Source organism: Rhinichthys klamathensis, unplaced genomic scaffold, assembly GCF_029890125.1.
Source record: "Rhinichthys klamathensis goyatoka isolate OS25496 unplaced genomic scaffold, OSU_Roscu_1.1 h1tg000249l_1, whole genome shotgun sequence".
Classification (NCBI taxonomy): Eukaryota; Metazoa; Chordata; class Actinopteri; order Cypriniformes; family Leuciscidae; genus Rhinichthys; species Rhinichthys klamathensis.
This window is the reverse complement of record NW_026606771.1, coordinates 1,867,355-1,889,188: the sequence shown is the minus strand read 5'-3', so window position 1 is coordinate 1,889,188 and position 21,834 is coordinate 1,867,355. Positions and strand designations below refer to the sequence as shown.

General features: G+C 40.6%; 2 protein-coding genes across 2 annotated transcripts in view; both read right to left on the bottom strand.

Annotated features, from left to right (window-relative positions):
- Positions 1-177: 177 nt before the first annotated feature.
- On the bottom strand, positions 178-7,139 carry dda1 (DET1 and DDB1 associated 1). Its single transcript, XM_056266492.1, has 5 exons — positions 6,970-7,139; positions 5,908-5,988; positions 5,693-5,744; positions 5,478-5,539; positions 178-663 (listed from the first exon to the last, which is right to left on the bottom strand). Exons 1-5 carry the CDS (start codon positions 6,976-6,978, stop codon positions 553-555), a joined length of 315 nt encoding a protein of 104 aa, XP_056122467.1. The 5' UTR covers positions 6,979-7,139; the 3' UTR covers positions 178-552.
- A 4,883-nt stretch (positions 7,140-12,022) lies between these two features.
- ano8b (anoctamin 8b) overlaps positions 12,023-21,834 on the bottom strand; it is a 36,251-nt gene continuing 26,439 nt past the window's right edge. Inside the window, exons 10-17 of the mRNA XM_056266535.1 lie at positions 21,579-21,705; positions 21,195-21,250; positions 21,017-21,091; positions 20,136-20,873; positions 18,301-18,492; positions 18,055-18,186; positions 14,793-14,903; positions 12,023-13,252 (exon numbers count right to left, since the gene is read on the bottom strand). Coding sequence (XP_056122510.1) covers positions 12,572-13,252; positions 14,793-14,903; positions 18,055-18,186; positions 18,301-18,492; positions 20,136-20,873; positions 21,017-21,091; positions 21,195-21,250; positions 21,579-21,705 — 2,112 coding nt within the window. The 3' untranslated portion in view covers positions 12,023-12,571. The remainder of the gene's footprint in view (positions 13,253-14,792; positions 14,904-18,054; positions 18,187-18,300; positions 18,493-20,135; positions 20,874-21,016; positions 21,092-21,194; positions 21,251-21,578; positions 21,706-21,834) is intronic.

Here is a 21,834-nt window from a genome sequence, read left to right as displayed (position 1 = left end):
ATTTGCAGTCCTAACAGTGCATTCATGCACAAGTATGCAGCTGCTAGGAAGGCCGTTACATTACCGACACGAAACACTACATCTAAATCTGCCAAACGAGGCTGTACATTTGGGAAATTTCCCTTTTTGGACACTTGACTTGAGACCCTGTGTTTTTAGGTTTAGTGCCTGTGGCGGAGTATATAATGAAAGCAAAAATCCACAGCTGAGATTACTAGGGTGTTTTTAAACTTAAATTGCATTGATAGTGTCCTAAACAAAATCATAATTTTCACACGTCTTCACAGCAGACATTCCTTATTATGTGCTTGTTGAATACCGCAGGACCCGCCCCCTCTCACCCCCAAGCAGTTCAGAGTTCAGCAGAATCTTCTAAGCTGGCAGTGGAAACCCGTCGTGCCCCCACACATTCACAACTGGGCACTGACTGCGTCAGGAAGCACTCAGTAAAATAATAAAAGCACACTGTAAGATAAGTGTTCCATTTCCTTCTTTCTGAGATGAATTCCTGTGTGGTGTGCGGGTGTTGTGTCTGTTGGAAGGGGGGGTCCTCTACGAGTCCTCGTTCATCTCCTGACTGTCTGTCCGGGCGATTTTGCGGGGCGGTGCTGGGCTGCCACCCTCCCCTTCTGCTTGCTCCTGCTCTCGCTTTTTAGCTGCATTCTGCAGGACAAAAAAAAAAAAAGAAGAAGAAAAGTTTAAATTCATCTTTCAGGCAGCTGCATTTCTCACCAAAAAATAATATTTTTCCATTCCACTGTGCTGCTTTTCCATCATGTTTCCTATTTAAACTTGCACTTGATGGGCATGTTTGAAGGCCCTACGGAGCCCCCCTAGTCCCACTTTGTCAAAAAAATGTATTATAACTATCTCGTGGCCTCAAGATACGCATATGTTGAGGCTACGAGTTACTATCTTGAGGCCACGAGTTACTATCTTGAGGCCAAGTTACTATCTTGAGGCCACGAGTTACTATCTTGAGGCCACGAGTTACTATCTTGAGGCCACGAGTTACTATCTTGAGGCCACGAGTTACTATCTTGAGGCCACGAGTTACTATCTTGAGGCCACGAGTTACTATCTTGAGGCCACGAGTTACTATCTTGAGGCCACGAGTTACTATCTTGAGGCCACGAGTTACTATCTTGAGGCCACGAGTTACTATCTTGAGGCCACGAGTTACTATCTTGAGGCCACGAGTTACTATCTTGAGGCCACGAGTTACTATCTTGAGGCCACGAGTTACTATCTTGAGGCCACGAGATACTATCTTGAGGCCACGAGTTACTATCTTGAGGCCAAGAGTTACTATCTTGAGGCCAAGAGTTACTATCCTGAGGCCAAGAGTTACTATCTTGAGGCCACGAGTTACTATCTTGAGGCCACGAGTTACTATCTTGAGGCCACGAGATACTATCTTGAGGCCACGAGATACTATCTTGAGGCCACGAGTTACTATCTTGAGGCCAAGAGTTACTATCTTGAGGCCAAGAGTTACTATCCTGAGGCCAAGAGTTACTATCTTGAGGCCACGAGTTACTATTTTGAGGCCAAGTTACTATCTTGAGGCCAAGTTACTATCTTGAGGCCACGAGTTACTATCTTGAGGCCACGAGTTACTATCTTGAGGCCAAGAGTTACTATCTTGAGGCCAAGAGTTACTATCTTGAGGCCAAGTTACTATCTTGAGGCCACGAGTTACTATCTTGAGGCCACGAGTTACTATCTTGAGGCTACGAGTTACTATCTTGAGGCCAAGTTACTATCTTGAGGCCACGAGTTACTATCTTGAGGCCAAGTTACTATCTTGAGGCCAAGTTACTATCTTGAGGCCAAGTTACTATCTTGAGGCCACGAGTTACTATCTTGAGGCCACGAGTTACTATCTTGAGGCCAAGAGTTACTATCTTGAGGCCAAGAGTTACTATCTTGAGGCCAAGTTACTATCTTGAGGCCACGAGTTACTATCTTGAGGCCAAGAGTTACTATCTTGAGGCCAAGAGTTACTATCTTGAGGCCAAGTTACTATCTTGAGGCCACGAGTTACTATCTTGAGGCCACGAGTTACTATCTTGAGGCCACGAGTTACTATCTTGAGGCCAAGTTACTATCTTGAGGCCAAGTTACTATCTTGAGGCCACGAGTTACTATCTTGAGATACTATCTTGAGGCCATCTAGAGATACACAAGATACTATCTTGAAGCCAAGTTACTATCTTGAGGCCACGAGTTACTATCTTGAGGCCAAGTTACTATCTTGAGGCCACGAGTTACTATCTTGAGGCCAAGTTACTATCTTGAGGCCACGAGTTACTATCTTGAGGCCACGAGTTACTATCTTGAGATACTATCTTGAGGCCATCTAGAGATACAGGAGATACTATCTTGAGGCCAAGTTACTATCTTGAGGCCACGAGTTACTATCTTGAGGCCACGAGTTACTATCTTGAGGCCACGAGTTACTATCTTGAGGCCACGAGTTACTATCTTGAGGCCACGAGTTACTATCTTGAGGCCACGAGTTACTATCTTGAGGCCACGAGTTACTATCTTGAGGCCACGAGTTACTATCTTGAGGCCAAGTTACTATCTTGAGGCCACGAGTTACTATCTTGAGGCCACGAGTTACTATCTTGAGGCCACGAGTTACTATCTTGAGATACTATCTTGAGATACTATCTTGAGATACACGAGATACTATCTTGAGGCCATCTAGAGATACAAGAGATACTATCTTGAGGTCTACTATCTTGAGATACAGGAGATACTATCTTGAGGCCACGAGTTACTATCTTGAGGCCACGAGTTACTTATAATAATTTTTTTTGACAAAGTGGGACTAGGGGGGCTCCGTAAGGCCCTGATATACTCGACAGAGTTCTTTTCAATTCCTCCCTTAGGGGTAAAGGAACCAAACAGGGGTGCGTTTCCCGAAAGCATCGTTATCCAACTATGATTTTTATTTATTTTTTATTTAACCTTTATTTATCCAGGTAAACTGTTTGAGAACCACTTCTCATTTACAAACATGACCTGGCCAAAAGGCTACAGGAATAAATAAGAACATACTGTACAGCTGTACATAGTCAAACACATAACACATAGAACAAGTAACTAAATTAAAAAAAGATAGACAACAAAGGGGAAAAAGAAAAGGAATAGAGTGCTTAAATATGTGTGTATAAATATGGTTCATGATTGTCAGCAGGAACAAGAGTCAACTATGTAATTCGAGCTTTTGCTTAAAGGTGGAGATTGGGATCAGAGATGTAAGTTTCAGGGTATTTTGTAGTATGTTCCAGTCATGTACTGATGCAAAGGGGAAGGCATTACGTCCAAAGGTAGTAGAAGTAGGGGGGGGGGGGGGGGGGGGGGGTACTTAATTTAATCAAATTACTTGATCTTGTGTGATAGGTATTATGAGCGGCATGAAGTAGGGATGACAAGTAGAGAGGTGCCTTGCCCAGAATTGTCTTGTATATGAAGAGAAACCAATGATGATCACAATTTCCATTGAACTCTATTGGTAACGACGGAACTTGCGACCATAGTTGGCTAAGGATGCTTTCGGGAAACGCACCCCAGTATACTGTTAGAGAAACATTCCGACGCCACATTTCGAAGCTGCTGAGAGCGATGTTTAGGTGAATATGTAAATATGTACAAAACAAAAACACAGCGGTGACAAAAGCAGTTAAGCAAGCATTGCATCGGATCATGGCGACGGCTTGCACAAGCTCTTAAATTCAGCTCTTCAGTCAAGTCACAGGAAAAATACAAAATCCAAGTTCTCCTAAACATGAGACGTGCATTTTATTTAAGGGGTTATGACATGAGAAATTTAATTTTCCATGACCTTTTGACACATAAGAGGTCTTTGTACCATTAAGACATCCTGCAAGTTTCATAGATTAAAACGTTTCCCTACAGTATATTATTTATTTAATTATGTACCAAAAACAGCTTGTTTGGATATTATGGGATCTGTGACGTCACATGGGCAAATAGATTTGCATATGACTGCCTCTAGAGCAGTGGTTCTCAATGTGTGGGCGCAAGGATACTGCAGGGGGAGCGCGGGAGATCAGCAGAAAAAACAACAACAAAAAAACAGCCGTTGCAACGACGTTCAAGTGCGTGAATAGCGGTCAGTGCTCTGTCTTAATAAAGCAGCATATCCAACTGCAATTACACTGAATGGTTGTTCTTCAGACCGTTGACTTGTCACCGTTGGAACAAGCCTTACATAGAAGTCTCTCAAAGCACCTCTTCAGCGAACCGAAACTCAAGCTGCTATTGTGAACGCGCCTCTCCCCTACTGTGCGTGTTCTGCTGAAAAGACCAACAAGAAGCTGAGCTCGTGACTGAGGCGCTGTCAAAAGCAGTCATATATTTGCGCTTTTATATATCGTTCATCCAAAGCATCACTGAAATATTTAAATGTTTTTGTTTATTTCAATTAAAAGTTAAGTTCTGAAGTTCTGTATTATTCTCTCTTACTGTTATATGAAATGATGACATTACAAAGTGAAACTATTGCAGGTGTTTTTCAATGGAAGGTTTTTTTTTCCATTTTTATTTATCAGATTTTTGGGTGCGACGAAAAAAGTTTGAGAACCACTGCTCTAGAGCAAGACAACAGCGAATCATAGCACCATATGCTCCACCCACTGGCATTCAGTCACTTAACGGCTGACACCTATCAACGCCAAAGACAAATAGATTATAATCACTGACGTGGTCCACAGTGGATAAGGTATACACATACGCATTTAATTTCTGACGTAATCGAGTCTGCTGACAACAGCAGAAAATAGAGGAGTGAAAGAACGTTCGCGTTGACGTGTCCAGTTAAAACAGTTAGTTTGCGTCTCTGTACAGACTTCAGAATGATCCCAGCATTTTTTATTATTTTTTATGGCGTCCCGAATCACATCAGAGGACTACATATTTGTTCGGAGCATTTGACTGCAGATTTTTTAGCAAACGTGGCAAAGTGTAATGAAGGGTACACAAATAAACTTTTGTTGATAGATGAAGCAGTCAGCTGTCTGTGACAGCAGCTACATCGCAGTTGATACTGTTTCCGATGCAGTGACGATAGCTAAGAGTTTGAACTGTTTTACTACACAACAGTTTTTAGACCGTTTTTATTGGTAACCGTTTTTATTTCTCTAAGCCATATTTATTTGCACATTTTTGCACATCACCCCCATTTTTTACACCTTGGTGAGATTCTCCTGGCGACCGCTCGGGTCCCTATCACAGAAAGCCATAGGACTTGCATTTGTCCAATGGGAATTGATTGAATGGTTGTGGTTTGCTATTGCTGTGATCTCATGTGAGTGACAGGTAGTCCTGCCCTCGTGCCAGTAAATACGTCATTAGAGAAGTGAACGAATGTAGTGAATGAAATGAGTCAATTTATCCATCACCATGCGGTTGCTTTGTCAAACAAGAGCTTGATGAACACTTGCCTTTTTGTCCCACTGTTGATGAAGATAACGCAAAAGGATGTTTGTCTTCTCTGTGACAATGACTAAGAGGAGAGAAAAACAAACTAAAATTAGGCTTCAGACTGAAACAAAATGTTTTAAGAGACACAACAGCTTTCATTTTACTGTGGAACGTGGTTCTACATTTGAAATGGTTGTACAACAGGCCTTCATCCATCAGATACACAAGAACTCACTCTGTTCGGAGGGATACTCTCGTGTAGGCAGATATACTGACGGCCTTCTGTTCTGTAACACACAATAAATGGACTGTTAATGTGATTTAAACAAAACCTGAAGATGTAATTCACAGCTGTAGTGTGAAAATGCACACTGAATATTCAGAAAGACGATCAACAGCTCAGTCATGAAGAACATTCCAAAACGAATCATTTAGGCCAGCAAACCTTACCGATGCTTTACATACGGAGTCCGCATGAAATCTGCTGAAGTTTGTCTTATTATACACAGGTAGTCCTTTCAGGAAATCTGCCTTCAAAATGTTCAGAGACAAAAAGAGGTTAAAACGCTTACTAGAAATATCCCTGAAGTCCTACATTAGTTCCACTTATTACAGAGTAGGTATTAAAGACATGATTCAGTGAATATAAATGATCTTTAACAACAGAAATGTTTACTGACAGTTTAGATACAGACATGCTATTACTGAATGAACTACTGCACATAAAATAATCCCAGAAAAATGTCAGTTGCCCATGATTGTACATCAGCCAATGATCTTATAGACTTGAATTAGTCAGTGAAGCAGGACTCATTTAGCTAACAATCAATAACATGAGGAACCTTAATAGCACTTATATAAATACACATCTGAATAATACATCAATTGTATTTTTTAAATCTCATTTCAGACATTTGCTGATAGAGTAAACTCATATCCAGATGGAGGATGATGCATGTCAACCTTTGGGCGTTGCCAGTCTAGTCCACTAGATCTGTAAGTTAGAGGTTATATGAATGATCTTTTTTGATTCGAGTTCTTTTAAATAACATCTGATCGAAATAACACTAATAAAATTAATATATATTTAGGTCGTGACTGTTTAACAAAAGCTTAGGCGAGTCTCGCTCGCGCTTGTCAGCATGCTAATACGAGCTAACACATTAGCATGACATGTGTGATGTGATTTAAAGATAACTCAAATACCAAATCACCTAATAACCATAAAATAAAAGTTTTAGTACGCCTAGTAACAGGATTCAACCATTATATTATGTTTATTTTAGGCTGTTGCTATAAGAAAATAGTACATAAAGTAGTCATGAGTGTTTGAAGCGGCCTAGCATGCTAAGCAAAGCAGCCTGTCAGCTGAAAACGACTAAAATATTATCGATGTAGAGCAGATTTTAGAATTCAACATGATATTTCAGCGCCCAGTCCTTTACAACTGCGCGAAACTAACGTTACTCATCTGAAACATGAAAATATGAAGCTGTGAGTGCAGAAACTTACTTTGTCCATGGTGAAGTCAGTTCAGTCCTGTAGGTGTTTGTGCTCAGACAGGCCTGAACACTGACAGAAATCTGAGGTTTAAACCCGGTTCCACTCACTCACTCACCACTGAATACGACTCGAATACACAGACCTATACACAGAAATAAGCGTGTAAATAGAAGAACGAGCGACACAAATAAACAGCAGCTACAACTGAAAGCTACCGACTGACAAGCCTCTCTCTCTGCCTCTCTCTCTCTCTCTCTCTCTCTCTCTCTCTCTCTCTCTCTCTCTCTCTCTCTCTCTCTCTCTCTCTCTCTCTCTCTCGCAGTTGCAAAAAAAAAAAAACAAATTCCCCATGGTAACCGTAGTGTCCTTCAAAATACAATAATTACTGCAGTTGTTACTACAATAAAACGGTGGTAACCTGCTATTATCAAAATAAGAAAGAAAAGAAACCAAGTTTTAAAAAAAAGTATAGTGCAATTTTAATTAGTCCAATAATATAATGTAAGTAAAAACAGCAAATATGTACCATTAACACATGCATTACAAAGAAAACAAGCATGTGTTAAACTGTTTAACATATATATTTAAACATTTTAAAGTCAACATGAAATCAAAGTTGACCATTCTTATTTTTCTTATGGAATATTGAAGTGTTTATTATAAATTATTTATCTGTGCATATCCATAAAAAAAAAAAAAAAAAATATCCCCCATGCTCTTTAAATCAAAATAACTTACCCTCCCTCTTGCAGCGATATGTCTTCTCTTCTCTGATGACGCGTTTACTGGCGCGAGGGCAGGACAACCTGTCACTCAAATGAGATCCACCAATAGCGATCCCATCAATTCCCGATGGACCAGAGCGATGGACAACATCAAGCCCCGCCCTACATTTTTTCTTGTTCGAGAAGCCGTTTCTCTCGGATATACGTCACAATATGGAAGAAAAGACTATCACAAGTACCATTTCATTCATTTCTATTTTAAGCAGAAGTGTGAAAAAGCACCTCTTCTGTGCGCTTTTGATTCCCAGCGAACTCAACATGCATAAACTGATCAAAATTGATCAGTTCAATGCAGTTTAAGTTTCTTCAGATAAAAGCGTCTGCCAATTGCATAAATGTTAATACTCTTAAGATTGTACTTGAGAAAGTGACATAACAAAACACATTAAAAAAAGTTTTTATTTTAGGTCACGGCTGCCCAGCTGCAGTCAAATTGACCCGCAAATATTATAATTAAGAAATTGTATACGTGCATTCCACAAGATACAGAGTATCAACATTTTGCAGGCATTTTCATGCTCAAGACAAACATTACAGGGGATAGTTTACCCCAAAATGAAAATGATGTCATCATTTGTTCACCCTCATGTTGTTTGTAACAACTTGAGGGTGAGTAAATGACCAAATTTTCATTTTTGGGTGAACTATCCCTTTAACTAGTTTTTATCAACTCAGAAATTGAAATCAGTCCAAATGAACCGCAATATTTCAAACATATCGTAGCCTACAAAAAAGATTGTATGATTTATAGCCTCCAATTTGCCAAAACGTAAAACAGTTAGGAATTATGAGTGTTGAAAATACTAAAGCAGCATATTAGAAAACTGTAACTGAAAGAGAAACTGAAAGACATTACAGTAATTTAAATCTGTTTATTATCCCATTTCAATTCTTACAAAAATATGACAAAATAAAAGAATCAAATAATCCCATTCCCTAATATTGTTTTCTTTAATAAAGAAAAGTTTTACAGTTAAACATTGGAAGAGCTCATGATAGGTTTGTGAGGTTGCCTTCAGAGAGGGAATCCTGTGGCCCCCTCATCACAATCAGTTCATATTTCACAGTTAGACCGAATGTAAAGCAGTTCTTAGACGACAAACCTACGCAGCCTCGTAATGCTTTCAGCTAGCGGCAGCTTAACTATTCACATCTTTCAATTAAACAACAATAACGGAAACATAAATGTCATTAGGCCAGAGCTGAAGGTCTGGCTACATTAACTGTATGATGTGGACGGAAGATACAGGGATGACAAAACATTACAGCAGCCTCACGGCATCGAAGATACCATGATCTATTATATTGCAGAGTTCAGGTCAAAAAGAAAGCAACAAACAACCAAAAATGCCTGTTACTAGTCCAATAGTCTCAGCGAATGAGCATCAGAAAGACGGTTTATCTTTTACTCTTTTAAATATAACATATCCAACCTATATCAAAGTCTAAATTCAAATCCAATGAGGAAGGTGTATTAGTTGTGATAATATAACTAATATTTCAAGACCCAAAGGAAGTATAGTGCTGTGTCAGGCCAGGTTGTTGTCGTGGATGAATTTGTCAATGAAATGAAATAACCTAAACATGAACTAAACATAAAACAGATTCAAATCACCATTCAGGCCAAAATATTATTGCAACAATGTCTGCTCAGCAAATCCTGTCAACCAAATATAGAACAAATGCATAGCTTGTTTTATTTTTTTTTCTATGAAACTAAAAAGTAAAACTGTAATAATCCATTACTCGAGGCACCTCTCGTCTCTTCATGACCTTACACTGGAATATAAGCTCATACACACATTCCTTCACAGAAACCCTTCATAGGGTGTGACACCGTGACTTGTGTGACAGGTTTTTGATAGCAACAACTGAGCACATTGTGTGGAGATAAAACCCTCCCCTCAGTTGCTAAGGTCAAACTTTCAAAAACACACACTCAAACCGCCTCTAAAGACAGAGATGGTGTGTTTGAGAAACTAATACGTCGTCCTTCACATTTCCAAACCGAAGCACGTGCTTAGCAGCTTTACACTAAAATAATGTGCAAAGAGGAGGCAAATATTAGTTTTGCTTCAGTAAAAAAAAAGAAATAATTATATAAATAGGTAGACATGAATGATAATAACAAATGCTGAATATTAAACTGGAGTAAAAAAGTGACTATATTATTTCAGTAGTGTATTAATAAAAAATCAAATACAGCATTTCCATATGCAATGAGGCCGGTAATGAGACATCGTACTGCTTATATTGGCTTGCAGGATAATTATTATTTAATAATAATTATTAAAGCATTATAATAATACCTGTGAAAGGTTTGGAAATACCAACTCATTCTTTATTATTACTACTAATCTCCAAATTTTAGAATGACAGGAAAGTCTTCAAAACTATGAAATAATTCAAATGGAAGTATGGGAATTATGTAGTGATCTTATATTTGAGCAAATTGGACTTTTGCAAAAATCAAGCATTCAAGCAGAAACCTTGACAGCACAAGGTTTGACTGGAGATGGATGAAATGTCATCTGTCAAACACACAGCTGTCTCAAGATGTTTCAACACTGTCTTGCTCACAGTTTAGAGTAGTTTCCAATCTGATGTGATGTAGTCAAGAGGGGTTAAAGTCTGCTCTGTGTGTAACATATCAGCTTGAAGGTTCAAAACAGAGCTATAATGATAAGAATATTGGTGCCAATGTAATGTGATGACCATAAAAATTTAGGAAATTACACTCATTTTTATGATAGGTATCCATGACCCTGTTTTCCTGGTATTAAGATGTGTTTTGGTCGATCGGATAACAATTAGATGAGGGACACACTCCCGTTTGCATCTGGTGTTTCAATCCGTCTCTTTTGTCCACTTTCAACCACTTCAGTCCTGATTTCTTCGAGGGCAGGGTCTATGGGTGGGTAAATGTGTGGGGTTTTCAGGACTTTCGATCTAATGGACAACATAACCGCAAACAGTTTACAAATGAACGCGCACGGAGACGACGGAAAAACAGAGAACGGAAACACAGCTTTCGTTTCTGTTCGGACAGCCACAAGACCAAGCCGTCTGGCTAGTGCGCTTCCCGTAATGTTTACGCATTAGGTCAGTAGGAGGAGAGTAGACGGTCTTTTGTGGCTGTTTGAACACATTCGATCAAAATGACAGCAATCCTGTCGATCCTCTGGAAGTGGTCGAAAGTGGACAAGCTCAAAACATTTTAGACCCTGTTTACACCTGTATTTAGCGTCGTCCACTTGTGATCCGATCGACCAAAACGCATCTTAACGCCAGGTGTAAACAGGGCCTATCCGGCCTCTCCTGCTGCCTTTGTGTACAGCGCTTCACGATAGTGCGAAATGGATATATGAATTTTGAGACAAACAAGTAGGCCCTAATCGACATCACACACACCCCTTCGCATTCGTCTCTTTGCAGTTTCCATTATTGATTTCTTTATCTTATTAATTAACATGAAAATATTGCCATTTGGGGCCTATTATTCGGTAAGGACTTACTAAACCACCAGTAGTTTTAGCTTGTAAAGTTGCTATTGCTCTACTAAACCAGCTGTTTTAAACATACAAAAGTGCTCAGGCCTAAAATCACCCATAGTTGGAACTGCTGCTTATTGTGTGATTTTTGTTGTTATGATATTATGGAGGTCAAACTGTGTGATTGGTATAAACTATGTTTTTTTCCTACTGGCAGCCCAATAAAATGTTACAATTATCAGACTAGTAATTAAACATTGCACTTTAAAAACCGTCAGAAACGCAGCTCATGCATTCCTATTTGGGTTGCAGAAAAGGCAATGTGTGTGTGATTAAGTGTTTGGAGGGGGGTCTTTTCTATGAAGTTCTCCTGTAATATAAAGCATTAACCATTATGGGGCGAATTCACTAAACAGTTGCACCACTGTAGCGTGTGGCATTTCCGCACAAAACCATGCGTCTTGTTTACTAGCTGCAATCCAACTTAACCAAGTTCTATGTGCGCCAATATAGCACTGTGCCATGGGTATTTAAATGACGTCATTGTCGTTCTTTCATCGTCAGCTCACTTTCTATCCAAACGAAGCGCTGACAGAAAACAGATTTTATTTTAAAATGGATGTTTGTGTGCATTTCCCAGTAGTAATTGTAGCAAGCAAATATTTTCGGACCTTTTTAAAAAGTTCCTGCAGTGAAAATTGCACCGCCCGCTGTCTCTAAGCTATTGTCTGAAAACAAGGCGCGAGTACTTTCGTGGCAACCATTACCTGATTCGCTTACTTAAGTGAATCGGGTGCTAAAACAACGCTGACAACACGTGCAAATACACAACGCTAATTTGTGGGCGCAATATATTCTAATGCCGAAAGTAAACTTCTCTAGTCCGTGTTCCGCTCCGGCTTGCAGACAGTCAGCATGACGCAATTTTCGTCAATAGCACAGTCCGCTGATGTCCATGCACCCCATATGCCCAGGAGCCCAATTTTTGTGTCCACGTGGACGTGTGCATGTACAACAGTGCACGTGTGAGCGATTTTAGCGCTCCAAAAGAAAAGTCCACTAGGTAGCACCGAACACATCCATCTGTGCTCAGTCAAGAGAGTACACTTTGAAGTGCTTGCACACACAATTGTGTGTTAGATGGAGCAGAACACGGAAAATGAAGTATTCCCGGGCCTTAAGTGAATTCCCCCTTATCTATTTTACTTAACAGCTTCCAGGTCAAGTCTTACACAGCCTCAAAAACAGAAGAGGACCTTCCCCTTTCCACTCTCCCTCCCTCAGTGATATTAAGTAGTTTCACACACTGTTTTTTTAATGGAGATCATTTTCTTGTTACATCTTAGGACCTGAAGGATCAGCATCGGATGAGGATCCATTCTCCCCATTCTCTCCACAAGGGGATGGGATTTCGTCCGGGACCCCGTTGAGGTCGGACTTATTGGGGGGCTTGTCGTGCATCTGTCCGCCATCCCCTGGTTTTGAAGATTGAGCTCCATTTACACATGCCCCTCCTTCTGATTTCCCAAAGTTAAAGAGTTTCCCAGGATTGAAGGACTTGTTGGGTGATTGGGACCTCTCCGCCCTCTCCTGGACTGGAGGAACTGTTGACGTACTAGAGGAAGCTGTTGCGGTCTCTTTCTTGTTCTCGGGAGACTTCAGGAACTTGAAACTAAGAAAACCCGGCAGCTTGGGTTCACTACCCGTAGGCGACTGTGGGGAACGGGCTGTGCCGGAAGAAAACTTGTTCTGTAGAGGGATGATCTGCTTCAGTTTCATGACATTGTTGTTACCGAGAAGTGAGCTGGGTCGCTTGGGTTTCTCCCCCCCAGAAGCGCTGGATCTGGATTTGCCACTTTGGCTCTTGTCGTGGTGGTGGTCGCCACCCGAGGAGTCCGAGCGTCCGTCGTCTCGATCCCGCCGGGCCTGATAATCGGCCTGGCGCTGCCGCTCCTCTTCCTCACGCTTCCTCCTCTGCTGCTGCTGGAAATGCTGCTGTGCCTGACGCTCATGCTTCTGAAAACACATGTCCACCAGCAGTGAATCCAGTTGCTGCCACAATTCTAGATTCAGGATGTTGCTATGCAGTTGCTAAGGTGTTCTGGGTGTTTTAGTATGTTTCTATGTAGTGCTTGCTTAGGGTGTTCTAGGTCAATGGTTCTCAACCTTTTCGACTCAAAGGGCCCCCATATGTCCAACACAATTTTCAAAGCCCCCATATAGGCCAAGATATTGATAAGTTATTTTCAGTATTTCTGACATTATTATGACAGAGCTGCTTGTTTTAAAGGGATAGTTCACCCCAAAATTTAAATGACCCCATGATTTACTCACCCTCAAGCCATCCTAGGTGTATATGACATTCTTCTTTCAGACGAATACAATCAGAGTTATGTAAAAAAGGAATCACTTGCGCCTCAGCCTAGCCTGTGCTCTCGGAACAGGACACAACAATCTTGAGAAAAGGACCCAAGGTCTATGGGACCAAGGAGCAGGACCGGAGCACAGAACATTTTAATAAATTTATTAGTGCAAAAAGACCAACGTTTCGACGCACATGCGTCTTCTTCAGAGTCGTTTGACTCTGAAGAAGACGCATGTGCGTCGAAACGTTGGTCTTTTTGCACTAATAAATTTATTAAAACGTTCTGTGCTCCGGTCCTGCTCCTTGGTCCCATAGACCTTGGGTCCTTTTCTCACAATCAGAGTTATATTCAAAAATGTCCTGGCTCTTCCAAACTTTATAATGGCAGTAAATGGCTGTTTATGTTTTGAAGTCCATCAAAGTGCATCCATTCATGATTAAAGTGCTCCACACAGCTCTGGCGGGTTTGTAAAGATCTCATGGTTGAGAACCACATGATTGTTCCCTCTCCCCACTCCCCTGCGCTCACATTGCATTTTATCATTCCAGCTTGCCTCATTACAATGCAATCTTTTGTTTTGAAGAAAACAGAAAGAAATGACTTCTTGCTTATAGTTTGGCTCATAGATTTATCACTTATGCAGCACAGCGATTTTCACTTAATCGTACTGGACATACCTGAAGATTATTACGGAGGCAGCTGACGTTGAAGGAGGAATTAAAATTCCTGTTCATCAATAAGGTGAGAACCAGACCTGTTGTAATATACTTGAATTAATCGAAAAGTGTACTGTCCAAGTAGTAATAGAAGATGTTTGTTGTTGTAAACGAACTAGACTTTGGAGGTCAAACATGCATGGTTCAGCCATTATTTACCACCCAAAAAAGTATGTCTTAAACCAGATGACAATTTGCGCTACTCTTGGTAGATTGTGTTGGTCATTATGGAAATGATCCGGCTGAGTCTGTGTTCTTTAATTTGTGCGTTGTCAGTAGATTATGCGCTTTCCACTCCCATCTGTGTTTTTTTTTGGAATTGCCCTCTCACAATAATTTGCCCTGTTTAGTAAATCTGGCCCTTACTTTCCTAAACATTCTTTGGTCAATCACCACTACTAATATAAAACGAAATACTTTCTTTAAATCATCAGAATGGCTTTTGAGGGGTTGGGGCGGTGGATGGGCTATTACCTTAAATGCCTCTTTGCGCTGAAACTCCAGCTTGGCCATTTCCTCTCCCACCCAGCTGGGGATGTCTGGTATTGCCACATGAATGATATACTTCAGTAGAACTGCAAAGTGCTGGTCATAAAAGGAAAGACAGAAAGAAGAACAGAAGCCAAAGTCTGTTTATTATCATTTCCCTTATCTGTGGTATAACAAAAATCTGAATACAGTTCTCCTGGAGTCACGGCGCAGAACATACAGTCTTTAACACAGGGGTCTCAAACTCAACTTAACTGGGGGCCGCTGGAGTTAGAGTCGGGGTCAGGCTGGGCCGCATCAAGTATTCCACAAAAAAATAGTATTCAAGTATTACAAAAAAAAGGAGCACAACTGATCCAATCTTCTCAGTATTTATTATTAACGTTTCTTCTGAACTGTTCCTCTGAATTTGAACATTCCTTTCTGTACATGATTGATTCTTCATGAGCTGTCCTTCTGACAGTTGAAGTTCATTTTACAAACTTTCTTTGTCTATAACACATATTTGTGATATTTATATTTGCTTATGTCCTTTTTATTTTCTTTATACAACACATTAATGATATTGAATGTTTTTTTTGGAAGTCCTTTTATTATACTTAGAAAAACAATTATTGCTTTTGAAATACAAATATTTGCAGTCATGTCTGCCCGTCTTATTGAATTCTTTCTACACATGTATAGTGTCTCAAATTACTGACTGCACAAATCAAAGCAAACCTTCTTATCAACCTGTTGGACACATATTACAAGCTCAAAATGATTATTCTTCCATTGTTTTAGAGCAGGGGTCTCCAACACGTCGCTTGCGAGCTGCCAGTAGCTCGTGGCCTGATTGGTGGTAACGTTAGCTCGCCAAGGGGCCGTTCACATATCGCGCTCACATATTTTGCGTGCTCAAGTTCGTTATTTCAATTGTAGGCGCGCGGCAAGCGCGCTCATAATTGAAGCGACGCGCTCGTTTTTTCCAGGCGCAGTATGTTTGTACTTCGCGGTTGTCTATGACAACTATTGACAACAAACCCACCGTAAGCTGTCACGAGACTATCTATGGTAGCCCATAAGGGATAAAAAACAATTTTTTATAAACGCGGCACACGCATCGACGGGCCGCACTAACATTAAACTTTAATGTCAAGTAGGGGGCCACAAAATATCACCCCGCGGGCCGCGAGTTTGAGACCACTGCTTTAACACCAAATCCTATAAACAGAAGAAAATAGAGGGCTTCAAGCGAAAGAGGTCAGTTCAGAAGGATCTTCAGACTAACTGGCATGGTTTGAGAACTGAATAGAGGTAAGGTTCATAATTGGCCTGGAGGCATAGGAGTAATAACGCTAACTCTTTAAATGTGAATGACCAAGCTACACTCGTGCTTTCAGCCCTGAGGGTGCCATTGCTTTTTTTTTTTTTTACACAACTTTTGCCCCGATTTGCAGTTTTAAAGGTGCTCTAAGCGATGTCATGTGTTTTTTAGGCCAAAACATTTTTTGTCACATACAGCAAACATCTCCTCACTATCCGCTGGCTGCCTGTCCCCTGAACACACTGTAAAGAAACGCGATCTCTGTAGACAGCCCATGCTTCACAAACAGCACCAAAAACAAACTGCAGCGACCCGCTCCCCAAAACATAACAAACTGTTCCAGCCAATGACCGACAAGAAGGGTTTGGGGGTGTGGTTTGGGGGGTTAGTGTGCGGATGAGGAGGAGGGAGGGTCTAGCTAGCCTCCGTTTTGTTTGACAATAGTTCGAACGTCAACAAGAAGTGACGTCACCCAGGATCGCTTAGAGAACCTTTAATAAGTTGATTCTAGTTGCTGAAAGTCAGAGCCGGTCTGCATATTTTGGGCAGTCAGAATTGGCAGAATTAGGAGAAAATTGAGCAGTGTATTATGGGCATTGAGTGATTTTTTAGCATCATACTATGATTGCATCCAGTATGAAGAAATCAAGCATGTTTGATATTTTGAGCTCATCTATAAGGCCATTACACTAAAGCCGGGGACACACTTAATGGCTAGCTGGCACATTCTAAGACCGAACTGAACACACTTACAGACTGTTTCCAACGACTGGAGCAGATTTTAAACACCGACTGTGTGTGAACCGACTGAACGCGACTGTCTCTGACTCGGCACGTTTGTGCATGATCAGTCCTAAGTATCAAATTAAATTCATAATCGGCCTTACAGTCGTTAACTTACAGTCGTGTCCTCGGCTTAACAATTACATGAACAAAGAAACGCATGCTAGTTCACCCTTTTATCCAAAGTGAATACAGTACAATTAGTAACTTCATAACCTACATCAACACTAATGATGTCAGGGTTCAGTTAGAGTGAGATATACCAAGGTTCAGACTACACAATATTTTTGGCTTTTACGATAGTCACTGTGACAGATTATGTGATTTTGACTCCTCAATTCTTGCCGTGTCGTGGACAGGAAACATGTTAGACTACATGTTACTTATCGACCAATCATCGCTTGGCATCTTTAACGATGTGCGTGATGTCATTGAGGAGGAGGAAATAGCAACTGACCTCTGGAAATGAACCTAAACAAACAATGGCTACAGAAGCGGCGTGTTACCCTAATGCTAATTCCAGGACTCACAAGGTTGGCGCCTCTGCTATCTTTCGTCAGCATTTATCTTTTTTCACTGTTTCGTGGTAGTCCTTCAAGGAAACATCATAGAGCAGGAGTATTGTTGCCATAGCCTCACAAACCTTTCCTCCATTGCATGATTCCACCTAGCAGCACCAATAACATCGCCATGTTTGAAAGCTGTGTACGGAAGAGCTTCTGTGCTCCTATTGGTTAATGTCACAGATGTGACGGAACCATAGACTGTAAAAAAATATGGATGTAGTGTCCATGACGTCACCCGTAGGTTTCTGAAGAGCACTTTTGAAACCCGAAGTGGGCGGTGCCGGCTGTCGCCATCTTGGCAGCGCGTCACTCCCGGATAACCGGAAAATGCTAGACTTTCTGTCGAGACGTCGTGAAGCAGCGCAGGCGCGGCGTTGGTTATCGTTCCCTACGACACACTGTGCGAGATAATCAAATGATCCCGACGCCCATTGTCGTTAACAAATAATCACAACATCCTAAGTCAAATATTAATAATAGCAAATTCAAATTCAAATGGATCGTGCCAAAATCGTGCTGATATTGTGTAGTCTGAACTTGGCATTAGATTTATAGGGAGTGTGTGTATGTGCTTGAGTGTGTGTGTGTGTACCTCTAGGATGACGATTGAGATAATGGCCATCTCAGGACTGAGCCAGGGAAACAGTCTCTGTAGCTGCCCACACTGACCAATCAGATAGCAGTTCACTATGATGGCAATCAGACCCATGGCTTCCATCACTGTCTGTGCAATGATACAGGATTTTACACAACCTTGTGATTTAAAGACACTCCTAGAACAATGTCAACTTAACAGATTTGTCCTTTATGTATATCAAAGTACTCGGTGTAGTCTAACCTGCCACTGTCCGATGCTCCCCACCCTCAAGCCGAAAGGTCTCTGTAGGCTGGTGCACAGTTTAAACGCGTCACTCCGGATCTCAATGATATTGTTGATGAGGGCACACATGGCGGCCAATGGGAAGGCAGATGAAAAGAGAACCACATATCCAAACTGAACAAACATCTCCTGGTAGTCCTGAAATGTGTCCTGGAAAGCAGTTAAGAGACTTTGTTTTAGAAGTTTAGAGGTTTTCTGACAGTATGTCAGTTGGAAGTGTCTGTTTGACTGCAGGCGATAGAATATCAGTAATCCAGAACACACAGATATTCATTGTTTTCTGATAACACACAGACATTACAGAGACGTTTGCAGTAGACTCCTTTAGTCAGAAACCATTGTGTTCCATTTTAAATAGTGTTAAAACATTATATAAATGACAATTTACACTATCGTTGAAAAGTTGTAAAAAACATTTTTTAAAAAGTCTATTATGCTCACCAAGACTGCATTTATTTAATCAAGAATATAGTAAAAACAGTGATATTGTAAAATATTATTACAATTTGAAAAACATGTTTTCTATTTTAATATAATTTTTCAAATGTAATTTATTCCTGTGATCATAGCTGAATTTTCAGCATCATTACTCCAGTCTTCAGTGTCACATGATCCTTCAGAAATGATTCTAATAAGCTGATTTGCTGCTCAACAAACATTTCTTATTATTATCACAGATGCAAATTGTCGTGCTGTTTAATATTTTTTGGAAACCGTAATACATTTAATCTTATTTATCATCTACTAAACAATTTTAAAACACTAGATATACATTCAAGGCTTTAAAATCATAATCAATAACATCCAAAAAGAAACATTTCAGTGACATAATACATAAGCACAAATGTTAGACCGTCACCGTTTTACCTGAAAATGAACATCTTGGCAATGTACAGTGGGCTCCACAAATATTGGCACCATTGGTAAATATGAGCAAAACTGACTTTGTGAAAAAAGCTGACTGTTTTGCAAATTGTCCTCTTAAAGGCAGGGTAGGCGATTTGTTCCAGAAACATTTTTTGTTATGCTGGTTGAAAGTCTCTTCACATCCTGATGGCAATCAAAATATATTTATATGTACACTACCAGTCAAATGTTTTAGATCTGAAAGATTTTTAATGTTTTTAAAAGAAGTCTCTTCTGCTCACCAAGGCTGCATTTATTTGATTATTATTTTTTTTTAATATTGGGAAATATTATTACAATTTAAAACAGCTGTTTTCTATGTGAATATATAGTAAAGTGTAATTTATTCCTGTGATCAAAGCTGAATTTTCAGCATCATTACTCCAGTCTTCAGTGTCACATGATCCTTCAGAAATCACTCTAATGATGATCTGATACTCAAGAAACATTTCTCATTATTATCAATGTCGAAAACAGTTATTTACATTTTTATTTCAGGATTCTTTGATGAATAGAAATCTCAAAAGTACAGCATTTATCTGAAATAGAAAGCGTTTGTATTTATGTATATATTTTTGTATTATTTAAAGGCTAGATTTTTGTGAATATTTTGAATGAAAAACTAAGGAGAAATTGGAAAAAGTCAGTTTTGCTCATATTTACAAAGGGTGCCAATATTTCTGGAGGCCACTGTGTTTACACAAGTAGGCTTGTTTTAATGAAGATGAAGATGACATTGACTTTTCTGTCAAGACATATTTAATGAAAGACATATTTAATGAAAGATTCAGTTAGTTTTGAACATTTTCTGTGAGCAAGCACCACCAATGCGGTGTGAAATGTGTTAGTTGTTTGTCTTAGACTGTGCGTATGGAGTGTCTTCTGACCTGGTACGTTTGCATGCAGCTCTCGATCTCGGCCTGTGTTAGCGTAGCGGTTTCTTGCTCTTCAGGAGGATCCATCCACGAATCTCTCTTCGTCTTACCGTCAGCCCTCTCTAAGCTCCGCCCCCTCTTCCTGAGCCTGACTGACGTGCTGTTCTCCACTCCTGTTGTCAGCGGCTCCCCTGTCAGTTCCTTCATCTCTGGAACCCCGTTTTCATCATCATCATCGCACATCTCAAAAACCGAGGCAGGATCCATGCCCCTCTCCACCATGGTAGGGCTGCCCTCCTCCAGGAAGCTGTCGTCCACTGGGCTGACGCAGCTCGCGGACTTGCGGTCCACCTTCTCAATGAAGCTGACCTTTCGCAGCTTCAGGCCGCAGTCGATGAGGCTCTCTGATTCGTTCTCTTCTTCGCTGTGCCTCTCCCCAGGCTCCTCCTCCACATCCTCGTCTGGGACGCCACAGCCACCATTGAGACACTTGCGTTCTCGCCTCTCTTGGGGGCCCTCCTCACCCATCTGTGGGCCGCGCAGACCTGACCCGAGCACAGTGGGGTCGCTGGGCGAGACCTGCGCTCGTCCTGCTGCGAGTCGCCCGTACTTGAGCAGTGCAGACACCAGCAGCTCCCAAACAGCCCGCAGCGTGAGCTCACCCAATCGGTGCCGTTCGGCCAAGTAGGGCTGCAGGACTTCCTTCATGTTCAGCACAAACTGCCGGATAATCAGCAGCGTGGCCAGCATCTACAGCAATAGGGACACCAACAAGTTATACTCTCACATGACAAGGCTGAACATTGATATCCCAATTTCAATTCCAATTTGATTTGAGTAATTTATTTGGTCATATTTAAGTCCATTTTGATTACATACGAAGAGACTCTCACCTCTTTCAGACGCTCCATGTCTTTGAGGTAGAAACCAATATAGAAAAGGCTGAGATAAGAATTTACAAACTGAAACTGAGAAAGAAAGAAAGTTTCAGGAACAAAACGTGATTTTTTTAGATACAAAATGTTGAATACTCCAAAATATTTACGTATATATTATTTCATAAGTACTTACAAGAACCATTTTGATGATGAGATTTTTCTCATAGGCACTCTGGAGTCTGTAGTTTTCTGTGGGAAACAGAAGATTCAGACATTAGTATTCACCTCACAGAGGCCGGACAACTAGCCTGTGTTTATCTTCTTTCTCCTTCTCAATTTGGCTTCTGGAAGGCTGTATTCCAAAAATCCAGACCATTCTCCATTTCAGCCTTGCTACTTTTTTACTATTGACTATTAAAACAAAACCTCCTGAATTTAGTGCACAGTTCCCTCTTAAAATGTTGTTTTGTTGAATAGAGTGTTCATGAACAGCTTAAATAATGAATTACACAATTTAGCACAAAGATACACATTCAAGAAACAGCTGCATTAAGTGAGTAAATGTGAACGGACTCACCCATGTCATTTAGCCAGCAGGCGATCTTTCTGTACACCTCATCACACGCCGTCACAGTGATGGCCAACATGATTTTAGGGATAAATCTTGCTACTCGTGGAAGCTCCTTAATCCCCATCACAAATTCCTGCCAAACATCACTCCATTACAACTCACGGTTTCTAAGTATTTGCACTGAATAATATGTAAATCCATGTTGTTATTACTTTTATTATTTTGATCATATACAGTATTATGATGAAACAAATATTATTAT